Raw genomic sequence first — 21,917 nt, 5'->3', positions numbered from 1 at the left:
GTTCTAGTGTTAAAATTGTCAGAAAGTAACCCACAGTGACCCATACGTGCTCCAAAACCAACAGGAAGTGATCTGTAAGAGTTAAATTAAAAGCATATTTCTATGTTTATTATTTTTTTAAGCACTTGGTGTACCAAAAAAACCCTCCAAACGTTAAAACTACTAACCTGCATAACGTTGTTTATCATCTCAATTTGATCCCAATGAGAAGGAATCATTTTAGCCACACACACAAAGAAGCAATTACATCCGCAATCTAATAATCACCCGAATTTTCGACGGTGACAAAATGCCGCCGTCACGTTCGCTGCTCACATTTCACGCGGGAACAGTTACAACCCAGAGGTCACGTGTAATTTAAGACACAATAAATGTCCGCCATCTATAATAAATCCTCTCGGCCGTCCGGCGGGGCCTCTCAATTTTCCCCGGCGAGACCGAATTAGAGTTACAACCCAAAATATATGGCGTGTACTCAAATAAACGGATTTTTGGGAACTTGACACAACTTCCTGCCTGGATCCTATCACAACCTGTCATTTGGGGTTGAAGGATGTGTCAAATACAAATTGCCTTGAAGTCACAAAAACTAATTTTTGAGGAGTCACCAAGTACAAATACTTGTATTTATTTTTCTGATGAGATCTTACTTTGACTCTATATTTTGAAAATAGATGACCGGTTAACTCAGGGGTGCCAAACTGGTAGCCCGGGGGCTTTATTCAGCCCTTCAAATCATTTTGTTTGGCCCTGCGGATTTTCTTGTGAGAGAAATCAACATGGGTTCCAAGAATGTTAGTGCAGGTGGTGAAAATTTTTTGAAGAACTACGAAGGCTGTACCGCATACAAACAGGAAGGACTGTCTCAGCAGTGATTTGTTCGAGGATTTAAGGTAAATATTATATTTTTCATACCATGCGTGCATTTTGAAACGTTGTGAAAAAAATCAGTGGGAGAATGGGAACCGCTACGGCATTGGCGTCATTCTTCGACATATATACGCAAAATAGAAACATAACTGCCCGGTTTTTTGCTCTTTTAACAAAGAATCGAGACAGTTTTACGTCCATATCTAGAAAAAATGCAGTGATTGAAGCATTTATTCGCAGGAATTTTCTTCTTTGTTTACACATGGAGGCGGCTAATTTTGGTAACTGACTAGCCTCATAGTAGGCAATATTTACGCGAGATAAATACTACCTGCACGTTTTTTTACTTTTAACCAAGAATCGAGACTGTTTTACGTCCATATCTATGAAGAATTCGGGGATTTAAGCATTTATTCACAATTATTTTCGCCAGAAAAGCTCTGTTTACGTCAGGCGGCTGCTAGCCTCATTCACTAACAGAGTAGCATTGCACTTCGACATATATACGTAAAATTAACACGAACTGCATGGTTTCTTTGCTTTTAACCAAAAATCGAGACTGTTTTATGTCCATATCTATGAAGAATTCGGGGATTTAAGCATTTATTCACAAGATTTTCGCCAGAAAAGCTCTGTTTGCGTCAGGTGGCCGCAAGCCTCAATCGCTAACAGTATATAATGTATAATGATAACAAAGGGCTATTCTATTCTATAATAAGTTGTGATTGTACATAGAATTTATTAATAATCTATTAAAATATTATTTATAATTGATTCTGCTTGTTTTCCTCAAGGATTAAGTTTCTGATGTCAGATTGAGTGATTTATTAGCTTGCTCCCTGTTCAGACTAGGGCTGTCAAACGATTCAAATTTTTAATAGAGTTAATCACAGCTTAAAAATTAATTAATCGTAATTCATCGCAATTCAAACCATCTATAAAATATGCCATATTTTTCTTTAAATTATTGTTGGAATGGAAAGATAAGACACAAGACGGATATATACATTCAACATCCCGTACATAAGTACTGTATTTGTTTATTATAACAATAAATGAACAGAATGGCATTAACATTAACATTCTGTTAAAGCGATCCATGGATAGAAAGACTTGTAGTTCTCAAAAGATAAATGTTAGTACAAGTTATAGAAATTTTATATTAAAACCCCTCTTAATGTTTTACAAGTAAATTTGGGGTGCGCGTTATACACGGGTGCGCCTTATATTCGGGAAATTACGGTAATTTGAGGGGAAAATAATTTAACTTTATTATATAAGCTGCACACAGACTACTTGTCATTGTGTCAAAGTGTCATTTTGTCAGTGTTGTCCCATGAAAAGATATACTTAAATATCTGCAGAAATGCGAGGGGTATACTCACTTTTGTGATACACTGTATTACCATTTCGATAGTTTGTCACAGCCCAACCCTTTTTTAATCTCAAACCACCGATTGGCCATAACACAAAGCAAATCATCCGCTCTTCCTTTTCGTGCATCGATTATCATTGCCAGATACATGACTTGAGTGGATGTTTTCCCACAGAACGACTTAAGCACCATCTGTTTACTACATCTTTATTAAAGCAATCCCCTCCGATTGAAGGCTTAGCTTTTTCCCGATTTGTTTAATGAGTCCTTCCACTATTACTCTTTTGGCGTGACAGCATATTAAATGCCGATCTGATACTTCCAGACAGTCTAACGCAATTTTTAAAAAAAAACGGTGGAAAAGACAGATCTTAAGAAGACACAGGAGGTTTAAATACGATGTGTTTCACGAGAAAGATGAGACGAGACTCCGCGGGGAGAACCTTAAATCCCTAACAACCTAATCCAAGTCAGGAATCTTTTTCAAATCCGTCACAGGAGTTTGGAATGGTGAGACGCGAGACATTTTGCAGCAAAATTGTTAACAGTCGGACTGGCACGAACCATTATTTGGATTGTCGGTTCATATTTTCACCCCTTGATATGTGAATTTACATTTAACATATATGTCAACATATATTGTAATGGAAACGCATTGGGGATATAAATATATATTAAAAATTTGATAAATGAATACAGAAAATTACATTGAAAAATACTACTAAAATAGGGAAAATCCTAAAATGAAAATAAACATAAACAAGTAGGAAACTAGGCCTGCAAGCGGGACTGAACGGGCCGTCGCAGCTTGGCGCAACTTGGACTTGACGCAAAGTCGGACGGCATGCAGGTCAGGGTGGTGGCAGATCGCCCCCCTCTAACCATATGAGAACCTAACATGCTTGAAACTCGCCTCTTTTTTGGGAGATGAGAAATAAATTCACACACCAAGGAAAAAAAAAAAAAACTATTTTAGGGTACTTCAAAAAGGAGGTGCTACTGAGCCAGAATCAAAATGAATCTTCTAATTGGGCCAATTCAACCAAGTGTGCCAAATTCCGTGGCTCTGTAAGCTGCCTAACTCCCTGAAAAAATATACTTCCTTTTAATGGCGAACAAAGGGTCGTCACGGCAACAGACAGAGACTTGTGGACATGGGCCTTAAAATGTGCTATTATAAAAGGTCAACGAAACCTCAACATTTTTCATCAGGCACCTGAACACATGCCTTAAGGCTCCCCTGAAACAGGTTTGAGGTCAACTGATTTTTTTCTCTTCCAGCAGGAGCGGGTTTCGTAATAAAGGCTGTTTCCTGTTCACAGCAGGGGGCGCCAGGCCTAATAGATAATATTTCAATGCAGTTCTGTTAAGGCTGAGATACCTCACATAAATGCCAGATATGAAATACATTGAACGTTGTATGAGGGAGTTATTAGTCATTTTCTGAATTTGGTGTTTTGACGAAAAAATAGCCGACTTTGGCACCCCGCCCAGGTCAGGCCTGTGAATGAAAATACACCATTTTGATAACTTAAGATTTCATATGTCTTAAGAACAGTCTCGCAAATTTTGAGGAGGATCTAACTAATTCCCTAGGCGTCAAGGTCTCAAATATTCACCCTGTAAATCGATAAAAATTTCACATTCAGTCCGAAATACCCGGTTTCCTGTTGGGTTTGGAATATGGGTGCAAAAGAATTTTTGGAGCCGTTTTGCACAACACATCAACTGCCCGAATTTCATTGCTCTATGATGAAAAAAACCTAATAGGAGAGGTCTTTTTTTAGAATTCAAGAGGGCGCCACTGAGCCATTGTGTTATGTTTTTTTTTTTTTTCACAAAATTATCGAAATAGGGCCTTCGTACGCTTAGTGCTCGGGCCCTAATAATCCTTTGCATTACAGTAGAGCTCTCGCACGCTTAGTGCTCGGGGACTAATAAATATTAAAAAAATAATTAAAGAAAACAAATGCAATAATAAATAAAAATAAATAATATAATAATAATTATAGTAATTTATATAAAAAAATAAAGATTTGTTTTTTAAAAAATAAATATTAAATACATTTATGGATTAAAAAAAATTCTTTTGAAGTTTTTCACCAAAATTTTTTGTTTTTAATTTTTTTAATTTTCAAAAAATATTTTACCCCTTAATACCTGAATTTTCATTTAACATATATATAACATTAACTGCAATGCAAACACACTGGGTGAAAAATAAGTTTATAAAAATATTAATAATTAAATAAATGAAAACAGAAAATTAAATTGAAAAATATAACAAAATCGGAATGTCCTAAAATGAAAAAAAGTTCAAACGAGTAGGAAATAAATATTAGAAAATAATTAAAGAAAATAAATGTAATAATAAAAATAAATAAAATGTATAATAATAGTATTTAATAATTCAATAATGAATAAAAAATAATTATAAAATACTATAAAATTTAAAAAAAAATTGAAAATATTTAAATTAAATAAATAGGAGGAATGTATGGAAAAAAATTTTTTTTTTCTTTTTTTCTAATTTTCCCCAAAAAGTATTTAATAATATTTTTCATTTTTAAAATTTTGTAGTTGATCATTGTTCACACCCATTGACAGAAGTAGATGTCCAGACCAACTAGGCTGGAGGGCTGTGAGCTATTTAAAGATGAGTTTAAAAAAATAGATAAAAAGCTCAACATTTGTTGTTAATTAAAAAAAAAAAAAAAAAAAAAAATATATATATATATATATATATATATATATATTTTACTTCAAAAATGGGAAAAAGGGAAATATTCTCATTTATTTTGGATAAATGAGAATATTTCCCTTTTTTCCATTTTTTATGTTTTTCAAATTAAGATAAATGAATACCAATTAAATAAATATTACACAACTTGATAAGCAGATGGAATGATTGCTGCCAACCCCTCCCTATTCAAATTGATTAGACGTCAATTGCCGTTAATGGCAGCCACTTAGTCAAGGTATGAAAGTAAGAAAGTTAATGTGTTTTATCATACTAACAAGTAACGGGACCCGGCGGTCCTTCTTATCTTCACCGACACGCACCGTCAAATCCGTCCGCGACCTGTCACGCTGTCACTTTTCCGAGCCGAGTGGCGGCGTGATGCGGATTGTAAATAGCCGGCCGCGGAATGCGAGCGAGCGTCGCCCAGTTAATGAGAGGGAAGGGCTGCGGCGCCTTAAAGTAGGCCACAAAAGCCCGCGCTCCAGACCGGCCCTCAGGAGCCGCCGGCCCACATGCGCGCAAAGCCGCACAACAGACGTAAACAAAAGTGCACTAGTGTGCGCGGGCGACCATCAAACTGCCAGAAAAGAGGCTTTCATTGCTGGAGAGCTCAAGTCTGGCCTCTGAAAAGCACAGCGTGGGCTTCCTCTCCACAGACGCATGTCACGTGACGTTCGTGGACACTGCTCGGGTTAAAAACAACATTTTTGAACACACGCCAGCACGGCTGCAGCGCATACCGACCAGAAAAATATAGCAAGTGACAAGCAGATGCTTTGGGTGGATGCGACGGATGGAAAACAGCAGGTTGACAGATGTAGCACAACGGCAAGTGCCAGGTGGTGACGTGTCACGACATGTCGGTTGTTTGATAGTCAGCTTGTTGGTAATTGGTCAGTCGACGTGTCAGTGTCATTGTTCAGTCGACATGTTGGCCATTGAAGTGTTGACATGTTAGTTACTGGATCAGTCGGCATGCCGGCGTCATCGGACAGTCGCCATGTCCGCCATCGGTCAGTCGGCATGTCGGCATGCTGGTGTCATCGGTTAGTCGTCATGTAGGTGTCATCGGACAGTTGGCATGACAGTGTCATCTGTCAGTCAGTATGCCGGTGTCATCGGACAATCGGCATGTAGGTGTCATTGGTTAGTCGTCATGTCCGTCATCGGACAATTGGCATGTAGGTGTCATCGGAGAGTCGGCATGCCGGTTTCACCTGTCAGTCAGTATGCCGGTGTCATTGGACAATCGGCATTTAGGTGTCATTGGTTAGTCGTCATGTCCGTCATTGGACAATCGGCATGTAGGTGTCATCGGACAGTCGGCATGCTGGTGTCATCTGTCAGTCGGTATGCCGGTGTCATCGGACAATTGGCATGTGGGTGTCATCGGACAGTCGGCATGCTGGTGTCATCTGTCAGTCGGCATGCTGGTGTCATCTGTCAGTCGGTATGCCGGTGTCATCGGACAATCGGCATTTAGGTGTCATTGGTTAGTCGTCACGTCCGTCATCGGACAATTGGCATGTAGGTGTCATCGGACAGTCGGCATGCCGGTGTCATCTGTCAGTCGGTATGCCGGTGTCATCTGTCAGTCGGTATGCCGGTGTCATCGGACAATCGGCATTTAGGTGTCATTGGTTAGTCGTCATGTCCGTCATTGGACAATCAGCATGTAGCTGTCATCGGCCAGTCGGCATGCCGGTGTCATCTGTCAGTCGGTATGCCGGTGTCATCGGACAATCGGCATGTAGGTGTCATTGGTTAGTCGTCACGTCCGTCATCGGACAATTGGCATGTAGGTGTCATCGGACAGTTGGCATGCCGGTGTCATCTGTCAGTTGGTATGCCGGTGTCGTCGGACAATCGGCATTTAGGTGTCATTGGTTAGTCGTCATGGCCGTCATTGGACAATCGGCATGTAGGTGTCATCGGACAGTCGGTATGCCGGTGTCATCGGACAGTCGGCATGTAGGTGTCATTGGTTAGTCGTCATGTCCGTTGTCGGACAGTCGGCATGCCGGTGTCATCGGACAGTCGGCATGCCGGTGTCATCGGACAATCGGCATTTAGGTGTCATTGGTTAGTCGTCATGTCCGTCATTGGACAATCGGCATGTAGGTGTCATCAGACAGTCGGTATGCCGGTGTCATCGGACAGTCGGCATGCCGGTGTCATCGGACAGTCGGCATGCCGGTGTCATCGGACAGTCGGCATGCCGGTGTCATCGGTCAGTCGGCATGCCGGTGTCATCTGTCAGTCGGTATGCCGGTTTCATCGGACAATCAGCATGTAGGTGTCATTGGTTAGTCATCACGTCCGTCATCGGACAGTCAGCATGCCGGTGTCATCGGTCAGTTGGCATGTAGGTGTCATCGGTCAGTCGTCATGCCGGTGTCATCGGACAGTCGGCATGCCGGTGTCATCGGTCAGTCGGCATGCCGGTGTCACCGGACAATCGGCATGTAGGTGTCATTAGCCACGTTTACATGCTGACTTTTATTCATACCGATTCAAATCATTCCGAATGGAAATTTCAGATCAGCTGTTTACATGTCACTTCATCTATTCCGATCCAGCGTTTACATGTGTCTGCCTTTATTCCGAAAGGACATATGACAACTGCCGTCTTACATGCGCAGATTTATCAAAACAAAGCGTCACGTTGCAAAACATGGAGATCGATCGTCAGAATGCTGCTGTTTTAACTTCAGAGAAGAACTGTCCCCATCACACAGTTCCTCCTCAAAACCCACGTCCACGCCGTGGACATCGACGTTGGCCAGTGGTCGTCCTCCCATCACTTCGTCCATCGGCTCGGAGAACGGAAAGTTTGTGGGGTTGTATCTGCTTCTGCTGTTTTGCTCTTTTGCCTTGTAGTAGCCGGTTTTCAGCGTTTTCCACCGGTTTCTAATCTGGTCAATGCTCAGGTCTATTCCGGCTTCGTGTAACCTCTCATGAACTTTTTTTAAATAGTTCACTGTTCCTCGTTTTACGCCCGTCTAAGCGAGCAATTATATTCAATTCTTTTAAAGTTTGAATTAAATACAAACTTTCCACCGGACTCCAATTAGGTGCGCTGTGCTTGGAAGCCATGTTGCAAGTGATATTACTTACGTCACCAAGTGACGTCACCAAGTCAGTACGGAGCATGTGCAGAAAGAACACAACCAGACACCATTCCACTTCCCTGTTTACATGATATAATTTGACTTCTAATCGGTTTGGGAAAAGGAATATTCCACCCCGTGAAACGGAATGAAATTCCATTCGGTTTGGGCCTGTTCATTCCGAATGAGGTGTTTATATGGAACGCATTTATTCGGTTTGAACATCTAAACCGATTGTAATTGGAATATTTGGCTCCATGTAAACGTGGCTATTGGTTAGTCGTCATGTCCGTCATCGGACAATCGGCATGTAGGTGTCATCGGACAGTCGGCATGCCGTTGTCATCGGAAAGTCGGTATGCCGGTGTCATCTCTCAGTCGGTATGCCGGTGTCTTCGGACAATCGGCATGTCGGTGTCATTAGTCAGTCATCATGTCCGTCATCAGTCAGTCAGCATGTGGGTGTCATCGGACAATCGGCATGTAGGTGTCATTGGTCAGTCGTCATGTCCGGCATCGGTCAGTCGGCATGTGGGTCAGTCAGGATCTCATCTGTCAGTCGGTATGACGGTATCATCGGACAGTGGGCATGTCATTGGTTAGATGCTCAACATATTGGTCATTGCCGTCAAATTGACACATCATTCGTTAGATATTGGACATGTCGGTTGGTGGGAACTCAACATGTTGGTCGTTAGGAAGTTGGCATGTCAGGCGTTGACGTATCAGTCATTGGTCAGTCGACGTGTCAGTGTCATGAGGAAGTAGGCATGCTGGTCATTGAAGCGTTGACGTCAGTTACCGGGTCAGTTGGCATGTCGGTGTCATCGGGCAGTCGGTATGTCACTGATTAGGTGGTCAGCGTAATGGTCATTGCCGCCAAACTGACACATCAGTCATTAGGTATTGGACTTGTCGGTCATTGGTCAGTTAACACATCAGGCATTAGGTGCTTGACAAGTCAGTGATTAAAAATTCAGCATGTCAGTCTTTAGGTATTACCATGTGGATCATTTGGTGGTTGACATGCTGGTCATTGGGAACCCGGCATGTTGGTTGTTAGGAATGTGGCATCTCAGGCATTAGGTTGTTGACGTTTCAGTCATTGGATAGTCGACATGTTGGTCATTGGTTAGTTGACATGTCAGTCGTTTGGAAGTTGGCATGTCAGTTATTAGGTAGTTGACGTTTCAGTCATTGGGTAGTCAACATAGCAGTCATGAAGCGGTTGGCATTTCAGTCATTGGTTGTCGGTCATTTCAGTCATATCAGTTGACGTATCAGACACTGAGATGGATGCCATGTTGTTTGGACCAATGAAATGTGGCAAAATGGGTCAATCAGTACCACCAAATAGCACTGGCGATTAGTTGGGTATATCTCAGCCCAGAAGTCAATCATCATACATAGTACTAGTATCAGTAGTTTGCCATTCCCTACACAACCATTTGCTCTTACCTCCGACGAACTGGATGCCCCCGGCCACGCGACCGATGGTACGCGAGATGAGCTCGGAGATGCAGCAGCCCATGAGAGCGGTGAGCGCCACCAAGAGGAGGAGGCCGCAGCCTACGCCCGTCACCACCGTGCAGATGCGCCACTCCAGGCTAGGGATGGCATGGAAAGAAGCGTAGCGACCGCACTGCTCCAGCATGACGGTGGCCTGGCGCTCCTCGTCGCGCACCGGGTATGAGCATCGACGGAAGGTCCCGAAAGACACCGGCTTGTCCATCTGAGATCCCAGCAGCCAGTATGGCATGAAGAAGCCCACGCAGGACGCGGCGGCGCACATCAGGGACAGCAGCGCCCACACCGCCCCTGTGCACGTCAGACTGGACGCCATGCGGGACAGCACGCGAGAAAATCGGCAACCGGTTGCTGGAAGGAGGCGACGAAAGAAGGAAGGTCCGGATGTCTTCACCTCCTCGCTGACGGCCAGGCCCTGGCGGCAACAAATACGAGGATCCTTTAGTTTATTCAGATATTGTAGTTAATACATAGAACAAAAATGTAATGAGGCTAAATTATTCATAAGAATTTATCATACTCAATGTGACTTCATTGGCAATTGGTTATATCACTTGTCTACAGTTCGCATTAGTCATGACATGCAGAATGAGTAGTTGATTACACCACTTGTCATCAAGGGCGTAGGTTTGGTCTCAACATTGGTAGGGACGATATTACAATGCAATTACAATGCAAACAATGATCCAAACAAGGGATGAGTAGCTTGCTTCGTTGGTCCTAGTGGAGGCTGGCCTGACCGCAGTAGTTTTGACGGTTAGCAAGTTTAATGTCATGCTAACTGTTGCAGTTCGGACTTTCAGTAGCAAAATGAATAATAATAATACATTTGATTTATAGAGCGCTTTTACCAATGCTCAAAGACGCTTTAAAGTTGAAACAATGAAAAGGCTCACACAACGTGAGCAGTACAAAACAATAAAGAAAAGAATTACAGTGGGGCAAATAAGTATTTAGTCAACCACTAATTGTGCAAGTTCTCCCACTTGAAAATATTAGAGAGGCCTGTAATTGTCAACATGGGTAAACCTCAACCATGAGAGACAGAATGTGGAAAACAAAAAACAGAAAATCACATTGTTTGATTTTTAAAGAATTTATTTGCAAATCATGGTGGAAAATAGGTATTTGGACAATACCAAAAGTTCATCTCAATACTTTGTTATGTACCCTTTGTTGGCAATAACGGAGGCCAAATGTAACTCTTCACAAGCTTTTCACACACTGTTGCTGGTATTTTGGCCCATTCCTCCATGCAGATCTCTTCTAGAGCAGTGATGTTTTGGGGCTGTCGTTGGGCAACACGGACTTTCAACTCCCTCTGCAGATTTTCTATGGGGTTGAGACCTGGAGACTGGCTTGGCCACTCCGGGACCTTGAAATGCTTCTTACGAAGCCACTCCTTTGTTGCCCTGGCTGTGTATTTGGGATCATTGTCATGCTGAAAGACCCAGCCACGTCTCATCTTCAATGCCCTTGCTGATGGAAGGAGATTTTCACTCAAAATCTCTCGATACATGGCCCCATTCATTCTTTCCTTTACACAGTTCAGTCGTCCTGGTCCCTTTGCAGAAAAACAGCCCTGAAGCATGATGTTTCCACCCCCATGCTTCACAGTGGGTATGGTGCAATTCAGTATTCTTTTTCCTCCAAATAAGAGAACCCTTGTTTCTACCAAAAAGTTCTATTTTGGTTTCATCTGACCATAACTCACGATCCCAGTCCTCTTCTGGATCATCCAAAAGCTCTCTAGCCAACCGCAGAGGGGCCTGGATGTGTACTTTCTTCAGCAGGGGGACACGTCTGGCAGTGCAGGATTTGAGTCCCTGGCGACGCATTGTGTTACTGATAGTAGCCCTTGTTACTGTGGTCCCAGCTCTCTGTAGGTCATTCACTAGGTCCCACCGTGTGGTTCTGGGATTTTTGCTCTCCGTTCTTGTTATCATTTTGACGCCACGGGGTGAGAAGGGAGTTGAAAGTCCGTGTTGCCCAACGACAGCCCCAAAACATCACTTCTCTTGAGGAGATCTGAATGGAGGACTGGGCCAAAATACCAGCAACAGTGTGCGAAAAGCTTGTGAAGAGCTACAGAAAACATTTGGCCTCCGTTATTGCCAACAAAGGGTACATAACAAAGTACTGATAGGAACTTTTGGTATTGACCAAATACTTATTTTCCACCATGATTTGCAAATAAATTCTTTAAAAATCAAACAATGTTACTTTCTGTTTTTTTTCTTCCACATTCTGTCTCTCATGGTTGAGGTTTACCCATGTTGACAATTACAGGCCTGTCTAATATTTTCAAGTGGGAGAACTTGCACAATTAGTGGTTGACTAAATACTTATTTGCCCCACTGTAGATTGTCTTCCCATATGTGTTAGAAAAGACCCTGCCATTATTAAGTGAATTATTTTTATTATTATTATTTATTATTTTTATTTATCCTTTTTCACTCACTGGATGTGGCTGATGAGTTGAAGACCCCCCCCCCCCCGCCCCCGTCCCGCCACAAAGACACACAAAGCCCTACCAGATTCATGTCAACAACATGTCGCCTCCACCGCCCCCTTCGGAGAGAAGGGATACAAGAAGTTTTTTTTTGGCCAGCAGCAGCCACAGTAAGTCATGTAAAAAGACATCAATGTTGTGGAAGTGGGGGAAACACCACTAATTTAGCTACTGAAAGTCCGACCTGCATCAGAGTTAGCATAACATCACACTTGCTAACCTGCAAAACTACCTGCGGTCAAACCGGCCTCCACAAGGAACAACGAAGTCAAGCTACATTACATTATTTGGATCATTTTTTGCATTATATGCATTGCGCTAATATCGTTCCTACCAATCTTCAGACCAAACCTACGCCCTAGGATACAATGTATCACGATATATCACCATTTTGCTATTTTGTCACACCCCGAGTCCTAACAAGGGTCAATTCGATCATTCGTCATTGGTCAATCCACCGATCACACAGAACTGCATTGTAAGTGAGTGGTCAGTCACGTCACGTCTACTTGTTTAGATTACTAGTCAGTGTTTAGAGTACCTAACAATCATTAACTCATCCCCTGCCATTGACGACAATAGACGTCCAATACAACGGGACTGTGATCATTCACAGTACAAAATGATTTGGTCAGTCTCCACATCGTCACAACATGCAGCGAAAGTTGGGTTGCCCTCGTCACGTGCTTAATTAAAAAACAATAACAATAATCTCTTATATGACCACTCGATTTGCTTTTAGAAATATTGACGATAATAAGGCAAATTCCGCTATTCGCCTCCTCAGCTGATGGTTCACAATAATAAACCATCGCCTTCTTGCACGCACAACTGTAAGAAAGCGTTAGAAACTTAATTAGTCCGTCGTAAAAATAGATTGTAAATCATTACAATAGTACATAAAGTGGCTGTATGTCATCCACGCCAGAGTGCGCCCCAACCTCTGCATGCAGGAAGTGATTCAGCGCGGACTTATCGCAGTGCTCACACCGTCGGAATGTTAATAATAAAGAATATCAAGTGACTACCAGGAAAGAAGAAAAGGGAGGCTTACATATTGGAAGACCACCGGAATCAAGTGCGCCTCTCGCCGGCGGCTCCTTCGCGTCCGCCGACTCCGTGAGGGAGCGCTGGAAACTTTTCCTCAATCGCTCCAAAAAAATAGGAAAAGACTAAATCCTTCGGTGGGACGCCGAGATTTTCACTCGGTCCTCATCGATACGACCGACGACGAGGTGATCGATGAAGTAGATGAGCGATCTCGCGCTGGGAAAAGACGCCGCACGAGTGAATGAAAAAACGCACCCGGAGAGCATACGAGCCTCGTCTCGTCGCTTCTTTGGAGGTGAGATGACCATCAATCACGGTAATCCCCACCCAGGGGCCGGACCGCCGCAAGAGCAGGACCTGAACGCCCCATGAGGCGTTCAATGATACCTCGGATTATTCAGTTCTTATATAAAATACAGTGATCCCTCGGTTTTAGTGGTTAATGGGGACTAGAACCCACCGCGATAAGTAAAAAAAACCGCGAAGTAGCGCACCCGACCCCCCCCCCCCCTCATTTTTTTACACCCCGCCCCCCCCCCCCCATTTTTTTTTTTTTTTTTTGGTGTTCAATGTATTTAGTTAGATTTAGCATTACATATGTGTGTATTTATACTGTATACACAGTATATACAGTGGGGCAAATAAGTATTTAGTGAACCACTAATTGTGCAAGTTATCCCACTTGAAAATATTAGAGAGGCCTGTAATTGTCAACATGGGTAAACCTCAACCATGAGAGACAGAATGTGGGGAAAAAAACAGAAAATCACAAAATTTTTTATTTTTATTTGCAAATCATGGTGGAAAAAAAGTATTTGGTAAATAACAAAAGTTCATCTCAATACTTTGTTATGTACTTAGGGACTTTCAACTCCTTCCACAGATTTTCCATGGGGTTGAGATCTGGAGACTGGCAAGGCCACTCCAGGACTTGGAAATACTTCTTACGAAGCCACTCCTTTGTTGCTCTGGCTGTGTGTTTGGGATCATTGTCATGCTGAAAGACCCAACCACGTCTCCTCTTCAATGCCCTTGCTGATGGAAGTAGATTTTCACTCAAAATCTCCCGATACATGGCCCCTTTCATTCTTTCCTTGACACAGATCAGTCGTCCTGGTCCCTTTGCAGAAAAACAGCCCCAACGCATGATGTTTCCACCCCCATGCTTCACAGTGGGTATGGTGTTCTCCGGATGCAATTCTGTATTCTTTCTCCTCCAAACACGAGAACCTGTGTTTCTACCAAAAAGTTGTATTTTGGTTTCATTTGACCATAACACATTCTCCCAGTCCTCTTTTGGATCATCCAAATGCTCTCTAGTAAACCGCAGACGGGCCTGGACGTGTACTGGCTTCAGTAGGGGGACACGTCTGGCAGTGCAGGATTTGAGTCCCTGGCGGCGCATCGAGTTACTGATAGTAGCCTTTGTTACTGTGGTCCCAGCTCTCTGTAGGTCATACACTAAGTCCCCCCGTGTGGTTCTGGGATTTTTGCTCACCGTTCTTGATATCATTTTGACGCCACGGGGTGAGATCTTGCATGGAGCCCCAGATCGAGGGAGATTATCTGTGGTCTTGTATGTCTTCCATTTTCTAATAATTGCTCCCACAGTTGATTTCTTTACACCAATCGTTTTACCTGCAGATTCAGTCTTCCCAGCCTGTTGCAGGTCTACAATTTTGTCTCTGGTGTCCTTCGACAGCTCTTGGGTCTTGGCCATAATGGAGTTTGGCGCGTAACTGAGGTTGTGGACAGGTGTCTTTTATACCAATAATGAGTTAAAACGGGTGCCATCAATACAGGTAACGGGTGGAGCCTCGTTAGAAGAAGTTAGACCTCTTTGACAGCCACAAATCTTGCTTGTTTGTAGGTGACCAAATACTTATTTTCCACTGTAATTTGGAAATAAATTCTTTAAAGATCAAACAGTGTAATTTTCTGTGTTTTTCTCCACATTCTGTCTCTCATGGTTGAGCTTTGCCCATGTTGACAATTACAGGCCTCTCTAATCTTTTTAAGTAGGAGAACTTGCACAATTGTTGGTTGACTGAATACTTATTTGCCCTACTGTATTAGTTACTGTATATAGTGTGCATAAGCTTGTATGCACTAATTTTTTCAATTATTTTCTGTCATTAGTATTCATTTATTATTACAAAAACGTGTTGTGTAATGTGATTATTCACTTGTTTTGTTTTACTTGGGATATTTTTTAGTGCTTTGAATCGATTTTTTTTGAAAAACAAAAACAAAAAAACAAAAACGAACCCCACATTTCACAGTTGTCAGTGATAGACGTCCGATATTTCAGTCTTTCCCCTTATTTTTCTGTTTTGTGAAATGCAGAGATGTCCTCTCTGTTACATCATAGCATTATATAATATAAGCATGCAGCAATGTTCATTTAAATCAAAACTGATCGTTGTAGCTATGGCAACGTATTCTTAATACTTCAATCTTCTTTATATAAAGTACTGTGGATTACCTCTCTGTTATATTACGATGTTATACAATATGATTACAGCAAATTTTGTGGTGTGCTTTACTCGGCATATGGCAAATGACTGATTAAAAACTGGTAATCAATTGGATAACTCTAGAATGTTAATCTGTTTTGAATTAATCGGATTAATTGAATGTATGATTGCAATACTGGAATTACAATTTTATGGGTGTTTTTTTTTTAGTCACTCGTACACATCCAATCCAATTGAAGTGACTTCAATTGGATTGGACGTCCATCTCTCCCTGTCAATGACAGACAATGAGTTTAAAGGGAACCTCAGACTTAAAGACTTGTTGGCTCTAATAAGCCACAATTGTTTTATTTTACAAAAATATGTTATTAGAAACACATATATTATTGCCATTGATCATAGACTTCATAATGTAATGACGGGACCCGGGGCGTGGGGCCGATTCATAGGGGACCTAGCTCCGTCAAAGCTAACCGAGTGGAAACACAGAGAAAGAGCTTTTTACGTTGAAAGTTCTTGAGAATAAATGCTTAAATCGCTGAGTTCTCTATAGATGTAGACGTAAAACATTCTCGATTCTTGGTTAAAAGCAAAAAATGGGCAGTTAGCATTTATTTTACGTAAATATTGCGAAGCATAACGCCAATGCTGTAGCGGCTAATTACTCCCATTGATTATTTCACGTTTCAAAATGCATGCATAATACGAAAAATATAATAATTACCTTGAATCCTCGAACAAATCACTCCTATGACAATCCTTCCTGTTTGTATGCGGTACAGTTTTGGTACTTTTTCAACCTCAATCCGGCGTTGAGTAGCTGCATGTGTTTGGGAAGACCTACGACCGACTGCGAATAACTGAAGTGGAATGTGGGACGGCCCCCTACGAAAAAGCATGCCGCAGTGTCTGGGGAATCTGTCCCGTCAATACAATTATGAACTCTATGCATTGATTTAAAAAGTGCAATATAAAATTAATATGTGATATACAGTTGTGACCGCACACGAGGTAGGCCTGGCCAGGAAGGAGCTCGAGACGCCAATGTGTCCAACCAAACAGTTCTTTAATCATAAAAACAGCGTGTGAAAAAGGCCGAAAGGTGGCACAAACAGTAACAAAGCAAACAATCAACTAAAATGTCTCGAAAATGGCAACTTAGGTCTGTTCTCATCAAAGTACTCAAAATGTCTTAAAAATGGCAACTTAGGTCTGTTCTCAAAATACTTTCTTTCAAGTCTCTCTGTCAAACTCCTTCCGCCTTCTCGTTCGCTTCATCTGGTCGTCTTTTATCTTGTCCTCCTGGCCAGCTGCAATTAAGTGGCTTAAGCAGCCACACCTGGATGCGTTGTGCGGCATGCTGGGAAGTGTAGTCTTTGGGCTGGCGGCCATTTTGACTTGATTCTTCAGCTCTGCAAAAGGAATGTAACGGCCCTCCACTACCTGTCCCTGCATGATGTCACACAGTGTAATACTGTATGTATAAATAATAATAATTACCGTATTGGCCCGAATATAAGACGGCCCTGATTATAAGACGACCCCCTCTTTTTCAAGACTCAAGTTTGAAAAAAGACTTTTTGAACACCAAATTAATTTTTATACAGAAAATAATTACATTACACCCGAAACAAATGATTATAACAATATATTTGAGAGAAAAAGCATGTTATTTTGCCTCATTTAAATCCTAATATCTTAACATTTAAATATGTAAACTAAAGTGCAATCACATTCGTAAATGAATGGCTTCTGGTTTTTGAAATGTAAATAAACCTTGTGGGTATATAAAATAATAAAAATAAAATATAAAATAAAATTGAAAATGTAAATAAATATTATGATAAAACAACAAAATTGCAATAACTGCATTAACCATCAAAGTGAAGTCTAACTGTAATTGTAGTCTTGAAACAAATCTGAATAAGGAAAAACATTGCAATAAAATAATGCAAACTGGTTAAACTAAAAAGAGAACTAAAAAAAGATCTGTCATGGCAGAAAATCGCTTCAATGATATCTGGCGCCATCTAGCGTCGTGAATGGGGAGAGTATCTGAGATCTGTCATGACAGAACATCGCTTCAATGATATCTGGCGACATCTAGCGTCGTGAATGGGTATAATGTCTAGACCGCGAATATAAGACGACCCCCTCTTTTTCAGTGTTATTTCAATGCAAAAAACACCGTCTTATATTCGGGCCAATACGGTAGTACATGTTTTGACCAACGGAGGGCGCCATGTTTTATGCGCGCAATGCACACTGGGGGTGATGACGCGGTTGGGCTTGACTGTAAGAGTAGCTATGCTAGCTCGCAAGTGAAGCTAGTATGACGAATGGCATGATTTTGTCACATTCTGCTGCTGGTCAGATTGTTTTGGTACAGAGCTGTGGGATGAGTTCCCAACATCGTGCCTGCATCCAATTCCACCTCATCAGCAGTGTCTTTAAACCAATCCTAGGCGGCTTGCCGAGATATTGACTTGCTACCATATAACAGTTTTTATTATTGAGCCCTTCATTGCGAGTTGAATCTTTGCCTTGGTTTTTCCTTTGGTTGTCTGCCTTTCACTGCGTTTTTTCCTGTCACGGACCCTTTTTTGTGTCTCCCTTTTCGCTATCTCGTGTTTTTTGTGTGTGTTTAATAAACTCTTATACGCAATGCCTGTTATTGTTGTCTGTTTGCTTCCACATTTGCAGACCGCAACACTTTCAGGTTTTACCGCACAGATACAGACAAAGCATGTGGGTTGCGATTGCTTTATAAGAAAAATCATGACTCTGATGTAATGTTGAAGTACAGTCCTGTAGTCTACGCGCTCGTCTGTTTCACGGGAAAAGTGGATTCGAATCCCGCTGGAGACCTTCATTTAATTGGTTTTGCTGTTCGTTTTGTGAAATATCGACAGTGTTGTCCTGCTTACGGTATTTTCTCCCTGCTCGAATTCAAATTGGTAGGGCAGAACCGATGACGTTTATGTAGCTAGAGTGACTGTGGAAGCCCGGCAGCGCCGCCCAGTGACGTCACCGCCTTGAGTGCGTCGTCAACAGCAATGGCGACCTACTAGTTAAACTAATTTTACAAGTTTTATTAAGCAAAAACATTAAAAAGGGTTTTGATATCAAAATATTATAACTCGTTCTATCATTTATCTTTTCAGAATTACATGTCCATCTATCTATAAAGGTAACAAACACCGAGAAAACTATCCCACCTGACTAAAGCTCATTGGGAAGTAAGCCAATTTAAGACTTGAAAACAATACATGCCGGCCCCTCCCTCTTCAAATGAATTGGACGTCTTTAGCCATCATTCTCAGCCAATGTTAATTTATGGAAAAACAGTAGAGCTGTTTTATAAGTAGGAAGGTTTGCTGATGTGTTACCTAAGTTGAAGTGTTGTAAGTGGTCATTTGACAAAAGTTACGGTGTGGTTAATGCCGTGCTTTTCGATTATTTTCTATTACACCCCCACCACCACCATCAGGAGGGCGTTAAACTTTTCGCGCTCCCACAACTAATACTGTAAATATGTCTATAAAATTATATAAGTACACCTCTACATAAAATTGTGTCGTTGTTAAAATCATAGAAAAAGTAATATTGATCAACTTACAATAAAGTATAACCTTATCAACATTGTTTATTTTTATTTTTTAACAGAAAAGACGAAACATATCAATTTGCCTGGGAAAAAAAAATCAAAAACTGTAAACACACTCAAGGTACATTTTTGACCATTTGATACTGAAAAACAAAATTTAATAAAATCAATGAATAATAACAAATTCAAATTGATTAGCAACATTAACATTGAGAGTATAATATGCTAAACGATTTGACTGAGAAAAAAACAAACAAACAATAAAACAAAATAAACAAAAGCAACATTGTCATCGACAGAGGGACAGTTTTTATTTTTGCTGCAGGCAGTATATGCTCCTTTACTATGTGTGGGGATATTTTGCACTGAGCAACTTGCTATGCCACCCTACACAGCTGGCCAAAAGTATTGGTACACCTGCAATTCTGTCATTCAGTTTCTCCCAGAAAATGATTGCAATTACAAATGCTTTGGTAGTAATATCTTCGTTTATTTTCTTTCAATTAAAAAACACAAAAGAGAGTGGGGGAAAAAATAAAATTTTATCAGTTTACACAAAATTCCAAAAATGGGCCGGACAAAAGTATTTGCGCCCTTTGAAAAATCATGTGATGCTTCTCTAATTTATGTAATTAACAGCACTTTTTACTTACCTGTGGCACATAACAGGTGGTGGCAATAACTAAATCACACTTGCGGCTAGTTATAATGGATTAAAGTTGACTCAACTTCTGTCCTTTGTCCTTGTGTGCACCACATTGAACATGGAGACAAGAAAGACGACCAAAGAACTGTCTGAGGACTTGAGAAGCAAAATTATGAGGAAGCATGGGCAATCTCAGGGCTACAAGTCCATCTCCAAAGACCTGAATGTTCCTGTGTCTACCGTGTGCAGTGTCATGAATAAGTCTAAAGCCCGTGGCACTGTGGCTAACCTCCATAGATGTGGAAGGAAAAGAAAAATTGACGAGAGATTTCAACAAAAGATTGTGCGGATGGTGGATAAAGAACCTCGACTAACATCCAAACAAGTTCAAGCTGTCCCGCAGTCCAAGGGTACACCAGTGTCAACCCGTACTATCTGTCGGTGTCTGAATGAAAAGGGACTCTATGGTAGGATACCCAGGAAGACCCCACTTCTGACCCAGAGACATAAAAAGCCAGTATTGTGTGTCTAATTACCCATCTAGAGGGGAGAGCGGGGCTCTGTCAGACCCGCTGCATCTACTAAGACTCGGGCGAGGCTTGGACGGTCATCCGATGGCTTTCATTTGTCTAATTTCGTAATATGATCGCGTGTATAATAAACTTTGCTCACATTACTACTTTTAATTTAGTCACTTTCCCGTCCGCTAAAGCTGAACTGGTGACACGTTTGTCTACTATATACGCTGTATTGCAATAGTGTGCACCTTCACCGTGATCGTGTAGAACTTAAAGTGAACCAAACATAAACTATCAAATATGAGCGTATAGGGCGAATCTAATACGATCGGATGGAATACTTGATGAAATGCTGGCGTATGGAAAGCTGGCAGTCAACAGAAAATTGGTACCCTGCCTCCTCTCTTCCTACCTCAATCAAACTTTCCCAGTTAATCACAGGTGGTATTAATTAGGTGACAGAGTGACAGTGACACACTCACTCCAAGCACACACACTCATTAACCCTTTGCACACCAAACCAAGTAGTGCTCAAATTCCTGCCTCTAACAGCCAGGCTGGAGTTTGTCAAAACTTACCTGAGAAAGCAAAAAACGTTTTCGAAAAATGTTCTCTGGTCAGATGAGACAAAAGTAGAGCTTTTTGGGAAAAGGCATCAACATATAATTTACAGGAAAAAAATGAGGCCTTCAAAAAAAAGTACACGGTCCCCACAGCCAAACGTGTCAGTGGTTCCCTGATGTTTTAGGGTTGCTTTGCTGCCTCTGGCACTGGAATGCTTGACCGCGTGCATGGCATTATGAAGTCTGAAGACTACCAACAAATTTTGCAGCATAATGTAGGGCCCAGTGTGAGAAAGCTGGGTCTCCCTCAGAAGTAATGGGTCTTCCAGCAGGACAATGACCCAAACTACACATAAAGCACTAGAAAATGGTTTGAGACAGAGCACTGAAGACTTATAAAGTGGCCAGCAATGAGTCCAGACCTGAATTCCATAGAACACCAGTGGAGAGATCTGGAAAAAGCCGTTTGGAAAAGGCACCTTTCAAATCTCCTGGAGACCTGGAGCAGTTGGCCAAAGAAAAATGGTCTGCAATTCCAGCAGAGCATTGAAAGAAACTCATTGATGGATACCGGAAGCATTTGCTTGTTTGCAGTTATTTTGTCTCAAGGTTGTGTTACCAAGTCTGAGGGTGGCAATATTTTTGTCCGGGCCATTTCTGGAGTTTTGTGTAAAATAATAATTATTATTTTATTAATTCTCTTTTGTGTGATTTTTAATTGCAAGCAAAATAAATTAAGATATTACTACCAAAGCATTTGCAATTGCAATCATTTCTGGTTGAAATTGAGCATTATCTGAAAGCAATACTTTTGGCCAGCAGTCATAGGCGGAGTTTGACTTTTGGAGCAGGGAGGGCACCACATGTTGATGACCTCGAAACGCAGTGTCAGCCATAAAATTAACTTACAAGAATATTT

The 21,917-nt window shown here is 41.5% G+C and overlaps 1 protein-coding gene across 1 annotated transcript in view; it reads right to left on the bottom strand.

Annotated features, from left to right (window-relative positions):
• The window catches only part of LOC130917148 (LHFPL tetraspan subfamily member 6 protein), a 100,268-nt gene extending 86,754 nt beyond the window's left edge, over positions 1–13,514 (bottom strand). The window contains exons 1-2 of the mRNA XM_057838252.1: positions 13,192–13,514; positions 9,557–10,040 (exon numbers count right to left, since the gene is read on the bottom strand). Of these exons, the coding sequence (XP_057694235.1) occupies positions 9,557–9,941 (385 nt within the window). The 5' untranslated portion in view covers positions 9,942–10,040; positions 13,192–13,514. The remainder of the gene's footprint in view (positions 1–9,556; positions 10,041–13,191) is intronic.
• Positions 13,515–21,917: the final 8,403 nt, after the last annotated feature.

The sequence above is a fragment of the Corythoichthys intestinalis genome, chromosome 6 (assembly GCF_030265065.1).
Source record: "Corythoichthys intestinalis isolate RoL2023-P3 chromosome 6, ASM3026506v1, whole genome shotgun sequence".
Taxonomy (NCBI): Eukaryota; Metazoa; Chordata; class Actinopteri; order Syngnathiformes; family Syngnathidae; genus Corythoichthys; species Corythoichthys intestinalis.
This window is presented reverse-complemented; position numbering and strand designations above follow the sequence as displayed.